A 19,233-nucleotide genomic window follows, 5' to 3' on the forward strand; every position below is an offset into this window, starting at 1 on the left:
TTATGTGGTGCTGAGGAATCGAACCCAGGGCCTCAGGCATGCAAGGCAAGCGCTCTACCACTGAACCATCTTCCCAGCCCCTCCTTTTGTTATTTTAATGATCACCTTTTAATACATTGACTGCAGGCTGATTATTTTAAAACTCTACCTGACATGGTCTCTGGACCACAAGCCTAAGGGGGATGGGGACTCTTGGATCTCCTTGGGATCCCAGTTCCCCTCAGTCCTGGCTGGTTCTGATTGTCACCAGTATGTGGCTCTTGGGGTAGGGTGGGACTTCATCATGGTAATTTCTGTCACCTTTCCTTCTGCGCATGCTGCCTCTTGTATCACCTGACATTCCCATGAGGTCAGTGTTCCAGTCCCACATACACTGTGTGTGCCAGGAGCCTGGGAACCAGGAGTCAGGGATCCTGTCCTCAAGGGAGGGTCACATGACCAGTCCACAGTTCAGTGAGCAGCTAGATTTTTTTTTTTTGTTTTTGTCGGTCGTGGGGCCTGAACTGTGGGCCTGGGCGTTGTCCCTGAGCTCTCAGCTCAAGGCTAAGGTTCTACCACTTGAGTCACAGGGCCAGCTTTTTCTGCTTATGCCTCATGCATGCAAGACAAGCGCTCTACCATTGAGCCACCTTCCCAGGCCCCACAGCTAGTTTTCTCGGTGACTGCTCTACAGGTGTCCACTCATCCATCAGTCATCAGTCATCCTTATTTTTTTGTTTAATCCTGTTTGCTTCTGTGTCTGGGAAGCCAAGAGCTGCAGGGTTGTCTTGACAGAAGAGTGTGGCCAGTACACTAGAGTCATAGCAAGGGAGAGTGACAACCATGTCTCCTACAAGGGACAGACACAGATTTGAAGCAGGAGATACCGAGTCTGGTTGCGTGGGGCACGGAAGGGTGGCAGGGGAGAGGCTGACAGAAGTAGAGCAGGACTGAGGAGGATCCATGGTGGGGCAGGTCCGATGGTTTGTCTTAATTGATGATTAACTTTTGAAAAGTAGCCTGCTCAGAGTCACATAACTTCACAGCACGACATGAAGAGGTAGGGTGTGTGCGTGGTGTGTGTGTGTGTGTGTGTGTGTGTGTTTTGCGTGGTGTGTGTGTGTGTGTGTGTGTTTTGGAGGTACTGGGGCTTCAACTGTATTTTGTGCTTACCTGGCAGATGCTTTACTGTTGAGCCATGCTTCCAGAACATTTTTGTCAGTTATGGGGCCTGGGCGTAGTCCCTTAGCTCTTCAGCTTGAAGTTAGTGCTCTACCACTTGAGCCACTGCGCCATTTTCAGTCTTCTGAGTGGTTTATTGCAGATAAGAGTCTCACAGACTTCCCTGTTCTGGGCTGGCTTCAAATTGTGATCCTCAGATCTCAGCCTCCTTAGTAGTTAGGATTATAGGTGTGAGCCACTAGCACCTGGCTTCCAGAACTTTTTTGCACAGGTTATTTTTGTGTAATTTTTTGTTTTTGTTTTCTTTAATGCCAGTACTGAAGCTTGAAGTCAGTACCTTCTGCTTTCTGTTAGCTTTTTCATTCAATGCTGGTACTTTTCACACTTTGTGTGTGTGTGTGTGGGGGGGGAGTTGTGGGGCCTGAACTCTGGGCCTGGGTGCTAGCCCTCAGCTCTTCAGCTCAAGGCTGTTGCTCTACCACTTGAGCCACAGCGCCACTTCCGGCTTTTTCTGCTTTTGTGGTATTGAGAAATCGAACCCAGGGCCTCATGCATGTGAAGCAAACACTCTACCACTGAGCCACTTTCCTAGCCCTTAAAGGTGGTCTTAAAGAAATGGTGGTTACATACATATAAAAGAATTTGCCATTTTGATTATTGTAAGCATGTAGTTCAGTGCTGTTAAATACATTCACATTGGTGTAGAGCCACCATCCCATCTCCAGAACTTCTGTGTCTTCTCACTTGAAACTCTGATCTGCTGAACAATGGAACAACTAGATTTCTGACTCAATTTGTAGTGGGGGGAGCATGAACTAGAAGAATGAACAAGGAGAGACCTACAACCCAGGCTTGATTAGAATGACAACTCAGACTTAATTAGAATGGCCCCTATCCAAGAGAGCATGGGGCATGGCCTTGCATACAACTCCAGAACAGACACTGTTGCTGTGGGCTATTTACTGGGTGCCCTGTGGACATGCTGTGACCTGCAATTTTCTGCCTGGCAAAGGAGATGTCCACTGATGAGGCCCCATCCCACCCCACATGGCCTCCATGCCTATCAGGCTAGTCCAGGTCCACCACCCACACTGGATGAGTTCATTCTTGTTCCTGCTTGTACTACTACCTTCTAGAAATATCTAAGAGCCCCTTCCCCCAACAAAGGAGGGTTAAAGGTTGTGCAAATACTGGTGGTATCTGATCTGCTCACAGCCTTCTCCTTCACTCTTCTTGATATCAGGCCCCAAACTTCTATCTAGAGGGAGGTACAGACCAGACAAGGTGTGTGCTTGGCAAGACTGAGTCATGGCTGTGGAAGGCAGAGACTAAGCCATCCTGTGATTATTCCATTGCTGCCAGTGTAATCACCAGGGTGAATTCTGAGATGGATGAATGATGGGTCAGGAGGCTCTGAGTGACATGTTTGAGATGACAACTTCTGCTGTGCCCAGGAAGATGAGTGAGTTAACTTAGGGCATGTTCTAGAAGTATGCATGTACAAAGGGCACTGTGCTCAGGGCGTGAGAGTTTTCTTGTTTTTTGTTGTTTTTTTTTTGGGTCCTGTTGTGGGGCCTGAACCCTGGGCCTGGGCACTGTCCCTCAGCACTTCAGCTCAAGGCTAGCGCTCTGCCACTTGAGCCACAGCGCCACTTCCAGCTTTTTCCTTTTTGCTTATGTGGTGCTGAGGAGTCGAACCCAGGGCCTCATGCATGCAAGGCAAGTGCTCTACCACTGAGCCACCTTCCTATCCCCTGAGAGTTTTGAGGTATGAAAGACAGCTCAGATACTTGGATGGCACAGGGGTCAGACCCAGGGCCTTGGCCAGGAGGTAAAAGTAATGAGACTGGGCTGGGAAGGTGGGTTAGTGGTAGAATGCTTGCCTTGCATGCATGAGGCCCTGGGTTCGATTCCTCAGCATCACATAAACAGAAAAAGCAGGACATGGAGCTGTGGCTCAAGTAGGAGAGTGCTAGCTTTGAGCTGAAAGGCTAGCACCCATGCCCAGAGTTCAGGCCCCATGACTGACAAAAATAAAATAAAAATAACCAGACTTAGAAGTATGTGTTAGGTTTTGGGGTGTGAATATTATAAAGCATGGTCAGATATGCTTTTCTTTTTCTTTTTTTCTTTTTTTTGTCCGGTCGTGGGGCCTGAACTCTGTGCCTGGGCACTGTCCCTCAGCTCTTCAGCTCAAGGCTAGTGCTCTACCACTTGAGCTACAGTGCCACTTCCGGCTTTTTTCTTTATGTGGTGCTGAGGAATCGAACCCAGGGCCTCAGGCATGCAAGGCAAGCGCTCTACCACTGAGCCACCTTCCCAGCCCCTATGCTTTTCTTTTTTGTCCTGTGTGGTGGTACTGAGGTTTGAACTCAGAGGCTTGCAGTTGCTTGCTTGCTTTGCTGGCACTTTACCACTTGAGCCATGTCTCTAGCTCAGAATTTATTTAGTGCCAGTCATGAGGCTTGAACTCGGAGCCTTTTCTGCTCAAAGCTGGCGCTCTAGCACTTGAGCCACAGCTCTATATATATTTGAAACAAGAATCTCACAGTCTCTGCTATGTGGACTGAGTAGCTAAGATTATAGGTGTGAACCACCAGCTCCCAGCTCGGATACTCTCTTGAAAATGCATCCCAGCCCAGTGTGAGGGGAATACTGCGGGAGGGCCGTGCAGATGCGTTTTCTCTAACAAGATGATTTGGAACTCTAGATTTCAATACATACCCTGCTCCAGTGTCTTTCTGCTCTGCCCTCGGCTGAAACTCTGTCTCTTCTCCATCTCCACAAAGCCTGGCTCTAGACAAATATATGGGAATGGGGCCTTTGTGGACACACAGAGTGGGCTGACATCAGGCCATCAGGAAAACACAGCAAGCACGTAAGATACGCTGCTCTTGCAGATCACCATTCTCCCTCCCTGGTCCTTGCCTGGTACCCAGGACTCAGCCTCTCCTGCCTCTTCTCTCCCCTTCCCTTCCTTCCCCTCTGTCTCTGTGCTTTTCTGCCCTTCTTTCAGAATGTGCCGAGCCAGTGTAGCTGTCTCCCTCCTCCAGGAAGAGCACTCAGCTCCCTCAGCCCCCTTCCCTGAGCATCTCCATGCACAAATCTCTGTGGCATGCTGACATTCTTTCCAGCTGCAGACTGGGACTATGCCCTTTAAGCATGAAAAAACTCAGTTTGACCTCAAGTCCTGTTTAACGTACACCTTCTCCACTAGCCTTAAACTTTAGGGTGTGTTTAGCCTCTGTCTCCTTCACGTCCTATGTCCGGGAAGCTCAGGTGTCTGAGCCTTAGCAGCTTTGGCAATGGTTGACCATCCTGGTTAGAGGAGACTGAGGAGGTGACTGAGGATGGGGCTGGGCGTGCTGGGGGATTGAAGACCAAAATCAGTAAGTTTCAGGGAGGGGAGAAACAGACAAGGAGGAAGCAACAAGTGAGAGGCTGGGGCCCATGGCAGGCAAGTGGACAGGGTTGAGAGCGAAGCTGCATTCATGCAGTCGAGGAGTCATGCATAGGGTGGTCCAGGAGCATAGAGGCCGGGCTCAGGAACTGTGGCCAAGGCCTGGGCTGGCCTGAACATGCATCCGAAGCTCCTGTTCTTTGATTCTGAGGTTCTGCCCTAGCAGTGGATGCAGGTGGTGGAAGGTGGCTCCTGGGATAAGGCCACTAGCCACCCTCACCCACAGCTGTCATCTGGAAGAAAGGAGATGGGTCTCTGTGTGAAGCACTGGACACCAGCCTGATGAGGGATGCACAAATGGAAGAAACAATCATCTGTACATTGCAGTATTTTTTTGAAATACTGGAGTTTGAACTTAGGGCTTCGCTTTTTATATAGGTTTCCTATTGTTTGAGCCATATCTTCAGTCCTTTCTTTTTCCTTTTTTTTTTTTTTTTTTTGGTCGTGGGTCTTGAACTCTGGGCCTCGGTGCTGTCCCTCAGCTCTTTAACTCAAGGCTAGTGCTCTACCACTAGAGCCATAGCACCACTTCTGGCTTTTCCTGCTTATGTGGTACTGAGGAATTGAACCCAGAGCCTCATGCATGCTAGGCAAACACTCTACCACTAAGCCACCTTCACAGCCATCTTAATTTTCTTAATTTTCTTCCTTCCTTCCTTCCTTCCGTCCTTCCTTCCTTCCTTCCTTCCTTCCTTCCTTCCTTCCCTCCCTCCCTCCCTCCCTCTCTCTCTCTTCTTTTTTTTTTTGACAGTTGTGGGGCTTGAACTCAGGGCTTGGGTGCTGTCCCTGAGCCTCTTTATGCTCGACTAGTGTTCTACTACTTGAGCCACAGTGCCACTTCTGGTTTTTGAGTGGTTAATTGGAGATAAGAATCTCATGGACTTTCCTACCCAGGCTGGCTTCGAACCATGATCCCCAGATCTCAGCCTCCAGAGTAGCTAGGATTATAGGTGTGAGCCAGTGGCGCCCAGCTTTCAAGGAGATAGTGTGTCATCTTATTTTTCTCCCTTGGCTGTCCTGAACTGTAGTGTTCCTGTTTATGCTTTCTTGCCATACCTGGGATGACAGGCAAGCTATGTTATGCACAGCTACACACAGCTGTTGGCTGATGTGAGTTGTTGCCTGGGCTATCCTGGAAAATCAATCCTCCTGATCTTTGTCTTCTGAGTAGTTAGGATCACAGGGATAAGCCATGGCACCTGGCCTATAGCAAAATGTTTTTGTTTGTTTGTTTTGCCCGTGCTGGGGCTTGACCTCAGGGCCTGGGCATTGTCCTTGAGCTTTTTTTCAAGGCTAGTACTCTACCACTTGAGCCACAGCACCACTTCTGGCTTTTTCTGTTTATGTGGTGCTGAAGAATCGAATCTAGGACTTCATGCATGCTACGAAAGCACTCTTATCACCTCAGCCCAGCAAAATGTTTTGTAGACAAAAACCAACCCAAACCAAAGTCTTCTCAATCTAGCGCCACCAGAAACCATGATAGAAGAGCACTTCTGGGACAGGCGTGTGACCCTCGGCTGAACAGTCTGTGGGAGCCCAGGGCAGAGAATGGTGCAGAAGAGAATGTGCAGAGAGATGCCTCGTGTCCCACAGTGTCCTGCGCCGGCCCAGCAGCCTCAGCAGAAGTCCCGTCTGTCGTCTGTCACAGCTTGTGTGGCCTTGAGCAAGTCTCTGCACTGAGGGGAGTCTGCTCTGATGCTACCACCTCCTGTGCATGCACAGATTACCGGCATCTGTGTACTAAATGGAGCCATCCAACCCAGCAGTTACTAAGTCCATTTACAGGAATCTGTGCTATGTCTCTTCTCTGTCTCTTTCTCTGGCTTTTCTAGCCTTGGAGTATCTCAGAATCAAGTGCATGCCCCACTCCCCTCTCCCCCCAACCCAGGGGCCCTTCCTCTCCAGAAAGGAGGACTCAGTGACCCCTTTTCCCAGCTTGGTAGCCTTGACTTAGTTGTCCCTTCTGACCCCCCTTCTGACCCCATTTCTGTCTAAGACTGAGCTGCCAAAGGCTCCAGTGAGGGTTCAGCCAGCTGGCCCCCACTCCACAGTGCTCTGCCTGCTTCTGCTTTCTGGGTGCAGGGCTGGGGGGGGGGCGGCAAGGATGTGCCTCCCCTGGGTTTCACTTCCTTCTGGGGCTCCTCCTCCTCACACCCTACTGAGCCTCTGGCAGGCATGTCTGCCCTTGCTGGTCCCCACCCAGGCCCTGCTCCCCAGTTCTGCAGCTGTTTGGGGTTCTGTCTTTGCATTTTGTTCTTTTCTGGAGGGGGTGTTGTGGAATTGAGGGTAGAGTGGACAACACAGCAGAGTGAGGGTGAACCTTAGTCGTTGAATTCACTTCCTTGTGTCAACAAATGGGGAAATTGAGGCCTAGAGAAAGGGCTTGCCCCAAATCAAACAGTATGCAGGTGGCTGCATGGACTGAAAGCTGGGTCTGTTGCTCACCTCACAGTGTTTCAGCCACAACAGCACCTCGCCTGACCGCTCCCTCCTGCTGCCCTGCCCTCCTTCTTTGGGTTCATGGGCTGATCAGGGGCGTGTGTGTGTGTGTGTGTGTGTGTGTGCCTCTGGAAACCCTGAGCTGGATCAGGACGAGGTGACACACTAGCTAAAAGCCCCTCGCTTCCCCTGGCTGTCTCCCCATCTGTCTGCATTCCCAGCCAGCCTGCCTGCCACTCATCCACAGGAGCTCAGGCCTAGTGAGTGCAGGCGCCTGCCCTCTGCTGGCCAAGGTGGGAGGTGCCGCTTCGGCATGGAGCTAGCCTGGGCTGTGGGGTTCTGGCTGCTGGCTGCCCTGCAACAAGGGCAAGAGCGGCTCCCAGAGGCCTGAGTTGGAGGTAGGAGGTTGGGGGGGGGATTGGGGCCCACTCCATGAGGCTGCTCTCTCTGGCACTGCGCTAGGGTGGGCAGGGGTGAGGCCTGCCAGGTCAGAGCTACTCTGAAACATATATGGCAGCTATGGGAGCTGGCATGGGGGACAGGGCCCAGCCTGTTACCTGGCCCCTCTGTTCTTGACCCACAGTGGGTTCCTCATGACCCATCCATGGCTAGGAAGCTGGGCCAAGCCACCTACAAATGTCTATTAGGGAAGCAGGTGCAGGCTGGGTTCAACACGGCAGAACTGTGGTTTCCACAGAGCAGAACACATCAACCTGGGAGAAAGGCTGAGGCCTAGAGACTCAGTACGTCTGCCCACTGCAGGACTGTGTTCCCCTAAACTCTCATGCCAAAGCTTTAACCCCTAGGACGTCAGAATGTGGCTGGAGACGGAGCCTCTGAAGATGTGACTGAGACACAATGAGGGCTCGAGACTCCGAGTAGAGATTAGTGTCCCTCCAAGGAAAATCAGGTCACGTCATGCAGGAGCTGCCCATGTAAAGACACAAGGCAATGGCGACCCCCTGTAGCCCCATCACAGCTTTATCTCGTAGTCTGGTCTCCTGAATGTGAGCGGACAAGCTTCTGTTGCCCAAGCTCACAGCGCTGGGGTTTGAACCCAGCACCTCCTGCTTGCTTAGCTATGCCTCTAGCCCCTTACCTCCCTTCTCTGACATTGGGAATTGAATTGATAGCCTTGTGCACGCTAGACAAGCCTTCTATCACGTGATAGCCCTTACGTTTGCATTTTTTCCCTTTGAGTTAGCATCGTTCCGTGTGCTATCAGCTGGCTTTGAACTCAGAATTTTCCTGCCTCTATCTCCTAAATAGCCGAGATTGCCGGCATGCGCCTCCCTGCCAGCATCTGTGACATTCTGTGATGCAAGAAGCAAACAGGTAGTTTGGAAGTACAAATCCTAGTTTGCACCTATGTGTGGATGGTTTGAGACTTGTACATCACTTTGGATCTCTACTCCAACACACCTGGTCAAAATGAAACCTCTCCCTTCTTCCCTTCCTGCCTTGAAGCCGTGAGGTAAACTGAGACAACCTCATGAGGGGTGTTGGGAGCTCCTGTGGCCCACAGGGGGTGAGGCCCAGGCAAGAACTGTGGGGGTCCAGTGGAGGATGGTGGGGAGGAGAGGGGCAATGGTACTAACAGACTGGTCATGATTGTGATTGAATGAGAATAAAGGAAGGTCAGCAGTGGAGGCATGGTTCAAGTGGCAGAGCACCTGCCTGGCAAACCTGAATTCAACCCCCCTAGTATTGTGCACTTCTCCAAAATGGGGTTTGCAGTGCATGCTGGCAATTTTAGCACTCAGGAGGCAGAAGGCTCCTGAGGTTGGAGGCTAATCCAGGTTAAGTAGCAATTAATTCCCTGACTCAAAAAACAGGCGGGGCAGGCTGATACACAGCTGTAATCTCAGGTAAGTGAGAAGCAAAGGTAGAAAGACTATGGTCTGAGACCATCCCCAGGGCTGGGCTCCAGCATGTTTACCTGAAGCCTCATCACAGCCAGAGTCTGGAGTCAGGTCAGAGAGCAAGTGCTTCCTGGGTGAGCTGTGGAATGGCATATTTCAGGTTCTAGCTCTCCAGCCTCCAGGACACTGTAATGTCACCCTGCAGTAGCCTCTGTGAGTGTGTAGTATAGGGGTGGAGTGCAGTGGTGCCTGATATGGAGCAGGGCTTCTGGAATCTACTTGATGTCCTGTAGGCATGCATGCACGCATCACTGCTGCCACCTGGTGGTCACCCTGAGTCACTGGCCCGGAGCCCAGGCCAGAGGAAGGATTGGACCAACCAACCTCCCTCCAATGGAACCAGGCAGCAGAGCCTGATTCACCCAGCACTGTTCCCCTGGCCAGGCTCAAAGCAGCCATGACCACTAAGGGCAGCAGCCAAGTTTGGGAGATGGGTGATGTCCTTTTGATGGGGGCCCAGCACAAATGCTGTCCTGGAGGGGGCATTAGAGGCTGAAGTCCCTGCAAACAACCCAGGAGTTGGAGGGGCAGTGCTCTGGGCAGGTGTCTGCAGCAGAGGACAGTTTAGACTGGACAGCAATAGCAACATATAGTTGTGTGTGTGTGTGTGTGTGTGTGTGTGTGCGCGCGCGCGCCACTACTGGTGCTTGAACTCAGGGCCTTGCGCTTTCTCTTAGCCTTTTGACTCAAGACTGAATTTTACCATTTACGCCACAGCTCCAATTCCAGATTTTTGCTGGTTATTTAGAGGTAAGAGATTTGTCTGCCTGGGCTGGCCAGGAACCTTGATCCTCAGATCTCAGCTCCTGGGTGGCACCTGGTAGTGTGTGTGTACATATATATATATATATATATATATATATATATATATACATATATATATGTATGTATATATACGTATTTACATACATATATTTTTTTTTTGTGTGGCAGGTGTGGTGCCACTTGTCTTCACAACAGCCATGAAAAGATTATTAAGGAAATGGAGGCACAGGGAGATTAGGTAATTAGCCTAAGTACACACAGCTCAAAGGGGCTGTCCAGGATCGGCTACACCACACCTGAAGGTCCAGTTGCCGGGTACTGACACTGGGTCAGGGGCTGTCAACAGCCAGGTGATGGAGGTCAGCACTTTGCTGCAGGCCCAGCGCTACCCTCCTGCATTCCCTCCTGGGAACCCCCTCCCTCCGTGCCTGGAAAGAGACCCTGCCACCACTCAAGCCTCTATCAGGAAGCTGGTCCTCTTCCTGTGCTATAGTTATCCTCCCCACCCCCCATGCTGTGCGGCCCCATCTTTCCCTGAAGCCTTGGGACTCTCCTCTCTGCAGTGGGCCTCCAGTGACCTTCTTCTTCATTTCAGAGGTAACAGCTACTGAGATGACTGTCCCTATGGCCCCCTCTCATGTCCCCACGGGGCACCACTTCATCCGCAGCACCCAGTACCCTCGGTGTAGTGGCTTTGGGGAATACTCAGCACAGTGAGGAGCTGCATCCGTGGAGAGTTCCCTGCGTTCCTGGTGGATGGAAGGAGTCTTGACCTTTATGAAGTCATACCCCTCTAACGGGCCCTCTAGGTACCAGGAGGGGATGAGGGAAGCAGGCAGGAGAGGCAGCAGGGAGGAAGGGCTTGGGACCCCCTCTTTTATGACTTGGTAGGAACTAGCTGGTCCCTGCTTCCACAAGCCTCAGTGTTCCCACTTGTAAATGGTGGCTTTGCAAACCATGGATTCTGGGGGGCTGCCGTGAGGCGTGGGCAAAGCTGTAGTGTCTGCACTCTGGGGTGGCTGGGATGTGTCATCTTGGGGCAGTGCCCCTCCCTTGCTCAGGGATGGGACCAGCCTAGGGTGTCTGTTGTGGTGTCTCCCTAAGCTGCCTTCTACACCCAACCAAACATGGAGGGCTAGGGTCCACCTGGCCTACCACACTCCAGGTCCAGGTCATCCCTCAGAACACAGGATCTGGGTCCTCCCCTCCCCGCTCTCCAACCTGCAGATGGAGTGGGAGCTGCTCACACAGACCCTCCTTCACACCCAAGAGTGCAGGCCAGAGTGGATCTCCATGCTGATCACTGTTCTCCTTGACTTGAACTTCTGGGCAGGTGAGTTGCTCCAGCCCCACTCCAGGCCTCTGCTTTCAACATCCAAGGCTGGGCAAGGAGGTACCCAGAGCAGGGCCTCCTGGGGGCCTGCTGTGCAGAGCACAGATCCAGAACGGTGGCACCCCAAGACCTAGGATCTCCGCAGGGGTCCAGCACCTTGGGCTGTGTGTCAGGGCAGCCAAACTGAGCTTCAGTGTTGTCATCTGCAAAGCAGGGACTGCGTGGTTCTGTTCTTATGAGCCTGGCAGTTCATGTAACTGGCTGAGTCAAACCTCAGACTCCACACACTGCTGCGAGGATGGTTTTCTACCTTTATTTGGTGGTACCAAAGGCAGCTTTCTTGTACAAGAGGACCAGCCAACAGCTGGGCCCTGGGTGGGTGGAGCCCTGTGGAAGGACGGCCACGTCAGTGGTATGTGGTGGGCCTGGGCCTTCGGCATCCTCTGGGCCTCACCTGGCTGCCTGGGCTGGCCTCCTCACCACGTGCAGCTTCGTACCTGGACAGTGAGCAGCTCAGCAGGGGCCACCCACCCTCAACAGCCAGCCCAAGCCTGCTGCCACGAGGCAGGGGCTGGGAGAGGGTGGGACTGCAGCATGGGTTCCTCTGTCACCAGCCACTAAGGAAGGGCCTCCCAGGGGGCCAACTAAGCAGCCAGGTTGTTGGGGCCTCCAGTTCTCAGCCAGGTCTTAGTGGTGGTGGGGTGGCAAGGGAGGGAGGAGCAGCCATGATTCTGATGGAGGCTGACCTGTGTCCCCAGTTAAATCTTCTTGTCCCCCAAGGCCCCAGGCAGCATGGCCCAGCCATACCTAGATCTGCTCCGTCATAAGGAGGAGAGAATGGGGTAACAACACCCCCAAAGCAGCCTTAATACCAAGAGAGGGGAAGAGGCCCCAGCTGGGGTGTGGGAGCAGGGGGGGGGGGCTTGGGCTGCGGGTGCCAGGCCCTCGCTCATAAGGCAAACAGCATGTCGTCGTCCTTCTCCTGGGTCTTCCTCCGAGGGGCTGCACCAGGACGGGGGCACGGGGGCCTCTCAGTTGAGGGACTGGCCAGGTTGGGCAGCCGGTCAGCGGCTTTGGCGCGTTCTTCCAGGAACTTGTCAAATTCTGAGGGAGGAGAGGGAGGGTGGGTGGGGCACGCAGAGCTGGGGGAGTGGTAGGGGCCAGGTGGGACTGTACTACCTTCACTGGTGACGCCTGTGGGCTCTTCTGCATCGTTCCCCTGAGAGTGTAGAAAGAAAGGCGCGGAGGTTAGTAGCTATGGAGCACTGACCAGTCTATCTTGCAGTCCAAGAGGTAGCCAGGACCTAGGCCTTGACTCATCCTTCTTTGAGCTGCAAGACCTGGGGTGTTTCCGGATCCTTTAGAATGGGGACACTCATGGTTCAAAGCCAGACTGGACAGAAAAGCCTAGGAGACTTTCCTTCAGTTAACTAGCAAACTGCTGGACTGGAGACATGACTCAGCTGATAGAGACCCAGATGTGACAAAGCAAGTAGAGCGAGTGCAAGGACCATCCTAAGTTCAAACCTCAGTATTGGGACAAAGGCAACAACAACAAAATTTAAAAAATGAAATGAGTCTCAGGCTAACTTGGTGATTGTTGGAAGCTAAAATGAGTCTCCAGACTGGCATTTGCCAGGGCAAAGGGGCCAGTGACCTCCAGTGGACAATTCCATTCTACTCAAGAGTCAGAGGGGTAGACCATCTGGCTCCTTGGAGGAAAAGCTGACGCCCACGGAGGCCTGGAGCTCCCCCAAGCTAAAGCTGAGGAGCAGGGCTGGGGTGAGGCATCTGACCCCAGAAAGGTCCAGCTTCTGGGCCCGGCCTAGAGGAATGCAGCCTTGGGGCCCAGCAGGCCCCGCCTCCTTTGTTCCTGGTACCTGGGTGGGAAGGTGAGGGTGGAGGAGCCCTCAGCAGCAAAGCTGAGTCTGACCCCCACCTCCTCTGCCCCCTGGGGTCAGCAGTGGGGGTTCTGGAGGCCCTCTTTGGGCGCTTCCCTGTTCTGGGACGTAGCTGGGGCAGTGCTGAGCCTGGGAGGGGTTGGGGACATTGACATATGTCCCTTCTCAGCAGCTGTTCACCTGGCTCAGGGGACTGTACCATTCTACTCTGGCCTTGTGGCCACTCATTCTCCATGGTAAGAATGGGATGCCCAGGTGGGGAAGGGGAAAGCTGGAACGTACCACATCCGTGGACAGCCACTGCTCAATGTCCTCCATGATTCGAGCCTGGGTGGCAGGGGTCTGGAAGGCAAGGGGCAGGGCAGTCAAGGGTAGAAGCCCCCAGCTGGGCAGCCTGGGGCAGCTGCCACCCCTGGACTTGGGCATCATTTTCTTTGCTCAGATGGCTGTGTCCTGCTGGGTTGGAGATCCTTGCATTTCCACCGTTCTCTTCACTGTGCCAGCCTTTGGGTGAGTGTGTGTGCGTGTAGGCAGGGCCAGGAGACTGGGCAGGAGCGAGGTTCATTGCAACCAGAGCAAGGCCAAGCATCGAAGGGGGCCCTTTACTTTCAAAGGTGGGCTGCCCAGTTCTGACATATCAAGGGGCCAACAGGTGGGGAGGCCATATGTGGTCATGCGTGTGTATGTGCACATGCGTGTACATGCATGCACAGGTGTGGCAGCAGGGTGAGCAATGAAAGCAGCAGCATGCGGTGCCTTGCTTGGGTGGGGAGGGGAGGGGAACCTCAGCCCAGGGGTCCAGAGCACAGTGAACAAGCGTCCTGGCATTTCACATAGGCTCCCCGAGGGTGGCCTGAGAAATTTAGGGAGACAGAGAAGCGGCCATCAGTTTGGCGTCTGCCAGGGGCTCTGATGGGCTGCAGGTTCCAGAAACACCAGTGTGTCTGGTGCCCTCATATTTGTTGATGGCAAAGAGGAAGTTTGTGAGCCAGTGGGTCAGTCAGTGGTGCAGGGGCCTCCAGTTCTGGTGTCCACTGCACCATGTGTAACCACTGTACTACCCTGTACAGACGAACATGGGGGCCTGGCACACCATCACACCTGAGGGCGTGAAGAGGGAAAACCCGCTGTGTGGTGAGCAATGCCACCGGCTGCAGAAGTCATGAATTCTGCATGGAATCCCGGACAGATGTGGTGGTCCACAGAGCTGGCCCGATTTCATTTTGTACTTTCTACTTGGCATCATGTTCTGATGGTTAGAGGGACAGCCTTGCTTGCCAGCCAGACCTAAGGCCCTTGTGAGCAAGTGTTTGCTGGTTCTTCAGAAAATGCCTCTGTGCAGGAGGAAGCAGTGACTATTGGGGGTGGGGGCGAATGTGTGATCATCTGTCAGTTTCCCCTTTTCTGCAGGTGGAGCTGCGGGTGGACTTCCCACGGTGGGCTACTGCAGGAGCTGAGGGAGTCAGAAGACCCAGCACTAGTCCTGCTCCTGGGTTGCCCTGTGCGTGGAGAGGCAGCTGTAGGCTGTGTGGCGACGTATGTGAAGATGAAGATGTGAAGGGTCTGGCCTAGGGCTGGACACAGCATGGGCTCAAGAAGTGATTGCTTCTGAGGGTGAGAGGAGGCCTAGAGGCCCAGCTCATGGGAAACCAAGAGATGCAGGGGTGGGGATGGAGAGCTCCTGGAAGTTACCACATTCTACCCTGGAAAGCTGGGCGGCGTCCCCAGCTTCCTTGGCACTTTCTTAGCTTCCTTCTGGAGCCTTTTAAACGAGAAGTCACATAGATGACCTCCCACACTCGAGCCTTTCCAGTGGCTTCTACCTCACCTAGGCAGAAGCCATAGTCCTCTCGGCCTCCCTGAGGTCTCTGGATCCCTGCCACCTCGCACATGTCCTCCCCCCCACCCCCCAGCCCTGGCCTGTGAGTCAATCTCCCACCCCCTGCCTCTCCAGCACCTTCCAGTCAGTTCCTCCCACAGAGCTGCTCTGCTCACTGAGGTGGCGGTCCTCACACCGCCAGGTGCATGCTCAAAGGGAAAAGGATTGTGCTTGCACTCTTGCCAAGGTGGAGCGTGGCCACGGGGTGCCTGGTGATGGCACGTGGCTGCCACTCAACCAGAGCGGGGCCAGCGAGCACATGGCTAGAAGCGTGCCGGGGAGTCCGGCATAATGCGTGAGGCCCCTCCCTGCCCTCCGCCCGTGCTCTTGCAGCTGACAGGTCTCGAGCGCAGTGAGGGGCAGCGACCAGGCTGGGCACTGCCTGTGACTGAGTCACATGTGCCAGATGTGCATGATCCCACCCAGCCCACTGTACACATGATGGCTGCCAGGTGGAGAGGAAGAACCATAGTTGGAAGGATGGATAAACTGCCTGAGGACCCGCAGCTGGCATGCAATGGCAAGGGCTGCAGGATGCCAGCTTCCTAATGTGGGCTTGGGCTGACGCTGGCTGGCTAAGCAGGGGCCACTGACAACCTCTCCAGCCGTCTCCTTAGCTGTCAATTTGGAATTGATGCATTAGCCACAAAGGGCCAACGTACAAAGGCCCAGCCTTTTACATTTGTATGTGCAGGCCCCCAGCGATGGGTAGGTCTTCCCTCCTTTCTTTCTGGAAGATCTGGGTGAACCTGGGCTCCTCTGCTTACCGCACTGGTGCTCTGTTGCCGGGCATCCAGGGCTCCAGCCAGGCCATCTGTGGCTTGGGGGGCTTCATATTTCACCCTGAAACAGACAGCCGTGGCATCAGATGCTGCTTAGCCTCAGCAGACCACCTGCCAGGGAATGTGAGGATTGGGGGGACTGTGTAGGCTTGGTGGGGCCCAGGCAGAGAGGGCACCGGCTGGGGTCCCAACTCTCCTGGGAATGGAAGCAAGGCTCCCGTTCTGCCTCAGGGAGTTAGGCGTGGGCATGCAATCTGTGTGACAGGCATCAGCAAAAGCTAGGGATTTAGGGAGGGTGTCTGGCCCAAGGTCAGGAACAAGATCTGATGACTGTGACCACAGCTGGGGGGCTGGGCAGTAGGGCTTTTGAAAGCTTGTCCCTGAGAACAGACAGCGCGTGGGAAGGCTAGAGCCCTGCCTCGGTGCACAGGGTACACAACAGGGGCCACAGGGACTCTCCTCTGGAAACTGCAAGTGGCTTCAGCATGGAAGTGAGGTGAAAGTCCCCAAGGACTTGCCACCCCTGGGAGTGGGTATGGGCTGTAGGGTGCTGGGGCAGTGGTGGCCGAGTGGGGAGATGGACATACTGTGTTTTGTATTCACACCGCCCTGAATTCTGAACTGTCCAATGCTAGCTGCCTGGCCCAGGGGTACGGGCAGGGCCTCCAGTGCGCATAGCTCGTGACATGCTGTTACCACTGGCTTGCAGGATCCCTGTCCCCTCCCTGCCTGTGGAGTGTCCAGTTGGTACCCTGACCACAGGGCTCTCCTGGCCACGCTGGGCTGATTAGGGCACGTGTGCCTTTCCCCCTGGTGTGCCCACCAGCAAGCCAGGTGCAAGCGTCCTGGAAGGGGCTCTCTCCCCAATGGAAAGCCAGCACCTGCAGGGACCAGGTCACTCACCCTTTCCGTTGGTCAGCCAGAGAGCTGCCCCGGGTCAGTGCAAACATGTCAAACTCATCTTCCAGGCGGCCGGAAGCTTCTAGAGACTGCAGACCAGCCCTTACACTGCTGGAGCCCAGGTCTGCAGGGACAGAAAGGCCATGCGCGGGATCCTCCCACTGCCTGCGAGCAGTAGACAGACCCTTTCATGGTTGTGGTGAAGATGCTCCCATTCTATCTGCTAGGGGAAGTCACTGAGCCGTTAGGACAGAGAACTTTGAGACTCAGTAACTCAAAGTGGGATCTGAGTGATTTCCTAAGGCTGCATGAAATAGGGAGTCATTGATATTAAAAACCAATTCCAGTGACAATGATAACTGCTAACATTTATCAAGAGTGCAGCTGGATGTGGTTGTGCATGCTTGTAATCCCAGAACTTGAGAAAGCAAGGCAGAATTGTGGGTTCTAGACCAGCCTGGTCTACACAGAGAGACCTCATCTCAAAACTTACTACCTCTTTCCCCACCCAAATGCACCAAAGAAGCTGGAGAAGTAGTTCAGGGATAGAGTGCTTACCTATCACAGACAGGCCCTGAGCAGGTGCAATCCCTACATCCATCCCCTGCCCTAGCTAGCCCTAATCTCAGCTTGTTCAATGCTCCTGACCCAGGCGTGCTCAGGAGGGCCCATTCCTACCCGTTACTGAAGAGCAGAGCAGCACAGTAAGTTTCAGTGACGTACCCAAACCTACCCAGGTGATCTGAGTCATGGAGAATCCGTGGTGAGGGACAGTGGGATTTGTGGGGTTGCAGGGCTCAGCACCTGTGCGATCCCCATGGGTAGAGCCAACACTTACTTTCTTCTAGTGCCTAACCCTTAGACAGGATTCAGCTTGGGACCTCGTTGAGGTGGGGTCTGCTGCTGGTGAGGAATGGGACACACCCCTGCGAGGGTGGAGCTGCCTGAGCACTGGAAGGCGCCATCAGCGGAGCCCCACTTACTCATTCCTGCCAGCTGGGATGAGAGGCTGCCTGCGGTTGCAGAGTCAGGGCCCATGTCGATGAGGTCGGCTGCTGGCTCGGTCTCACGTGCAGCCTAGGAGAAGGGAGATGCCCTGCTGCAGCCCCCTTCCTTTTTTTCCAGAAGCACTGAGGCCCGTGTGCTCTGCCCTAGGATCTGTCTCCAGGGCCCATGCAGTCTGACTGGGAGTTAGGGAGTTGCTCCCTGGCCACTTTGGACCCAGCTCAGCCACAGCCTTGGGAGGCTGGGAAGTCCCCTGAGGCACTAGCCAGTAGCACACCTGTTTCCCTTAAAGGAGCAGTGGCATAAGGAGTCAGAAGGAGACTTCCCTGGAGCCTGGGTGGGAAGAAGCACTACCACATGCAGGGCATCGGGGAGTGGGTAAGAACAGCACCACTGCTTCTCATCAGCACTGAGTCAGACTGCCCCTTACCTTGGCAGTCTGGCCTGTTCGGAACCGTTCAAACCTACAAGACAAAAGACCCCAGTCAAAGGGACAGTGAGGCAGGTCCCCAGGTCCAGCCCCGCGTCAGAGCTTTTCAAATGGCTGGTCTCAAGGATCAATGCAGGGGGTCACCATGAGGGTGACAGGACATCTAGTGTACACCCGTGTCCCACAGGATTGTTAGCAGTGCCCTCTTCATGTGCAGAAGGGTTTCAATCCAAATGACCTACGTGATCAGTTATACAGTCATCTTAGTCACAACTAGGACGAAACGAACAGTAACTTAACGGAGGAGAAGCAGGAAGGGACAACACACAAGCAAGGAACAAACAGGTGTCCTCCGCTACAGACTTCCACACTTGGTGGTGTGGTGGCTCTCCAAGGCGCTGTAGGACAGGTCTCCTGCCTGATGGAGCCACTTCAGGTCTGAGGAGGTAGGTGCAGAGGAGCTGAGGGCTGGGCCTTGGTAAATGTCATCCATCACTTCTATTTTTTTGTTTTGTGCCATGACTGGGGCTTAAGCAAGGCCCTGGCCTTGTACTCTCACTTGACATTTTTGCTCAAGGCTGGTGCTATACCACTAGAGTCACAGCTCTCTAGTGCCTGAGTAGCAGTGGCTGGGACCCAGAAAGCACTGGCAAATAGGGGTCCTGATGAATGGTTGTTGGGGGGACCTACTGGGCAAACAAGCAGGAGAGGCCAGGAAGATGTGACTGGCGGGGTTCCATCCCAATCTCAACTGACTGCAAGTCACCGGGCCAGTGTCTATTCATGAGTAAAGACACAAGAAAGGCTCCGAGGGCTCGAGGGGGCTGGCAAAACTAGCACTGCTTACCAGGGGTACACTGAGCACTCTATAGGCTTTGCTTCCGTGACTTCTACTGGACCAGCTCAGGGAGTGTGGCAGAGCCTGTGCAGCCCAGCCCTCCCTGGTAACAGCACCTGAGTACGCCTCCCGGTTCACACCGTCCTGGTGGCGCAGTAATGCAGGGCACAGCAGAACTAAGCCATCAGTCTCTGCTGGGGCCCTGACGCTTGCCCAGGAAGACAAGCCAGACAAGTGTCTAGGGCTGATCCACTTGAGGGCAGTGCCCTGGGGACATAGTCCTGAGGCCTTGCTCTGCTTGTCCCCCTCTTCTTTCGGTTCTGAAAGCTACCTGTTTATTGTTACTACTACTACTACTACTACTATTATTAGCTTATGTGGTACTGAGGAATTGAACCCAGGGCCTAAGCATGCT

General features: G+C 53.9%; 1 protein-coding gene across 1 annotated transcript in view; it reads right to left on the reverse strand.

The window, feature by feature from the left end:
• Window positions 1-11,930: 11,930 nt before the first annotated feature.
• Window positions 11,931-19,233, reverse strand: part of Tom1 (target of myb1 membrane trafficking protein) — a 35,094-nt gene continuing 27,791 nt past the window's right edge. The window contains exons 9-15 of the mRNA XM_013024913.1: window positions 17,981-18,014; window positions 17,529-17,622; window positions 16,549-16,669; window positions 15,631-15,706; window positions 13,267-13,326; window positions 12,263-12,302; window positions 11,931-12,187 (exon numbers count right to left, since the gene is read on the reverse strand). Of these exons, the coding sequence (XP_012880367.1) occupies window positions 12,033-12,187; window positions 12,263-12,302; window positions 13,267-13,326; window positions 15,631-15,706; window positions 16,549-16,669; window positions 17,529-17,622; window positions 17,981-18,014 (580 nt within the window). The 3' untranslated portion in view covers window positions 11,931-12,032. The remainder of the gene's footprint in view (window positions 12,188-12,262; window positions 12,303-13,266; window positions 13,327-15,630; window positions 15,707-16,548; window positions 16,670-17,528; window positions 17,623-17,980; window positions 18,015-19,233) is intronic.

Source organism: Dipodomys ordii, unplaced genomic scaffold, assembly GCF_000151885.1.
Source record: "Dipodomys ordii isolate 6190 unplaced genomic scaffold, Dord_2.0 Scaffold79, whole genome shotgun sequence".
NCBI lineage: Eukaryota > Metazoa > Chordata > Mammalia > Rodentia > Heteromyidae > Dipodomys > Dipodomys ordii.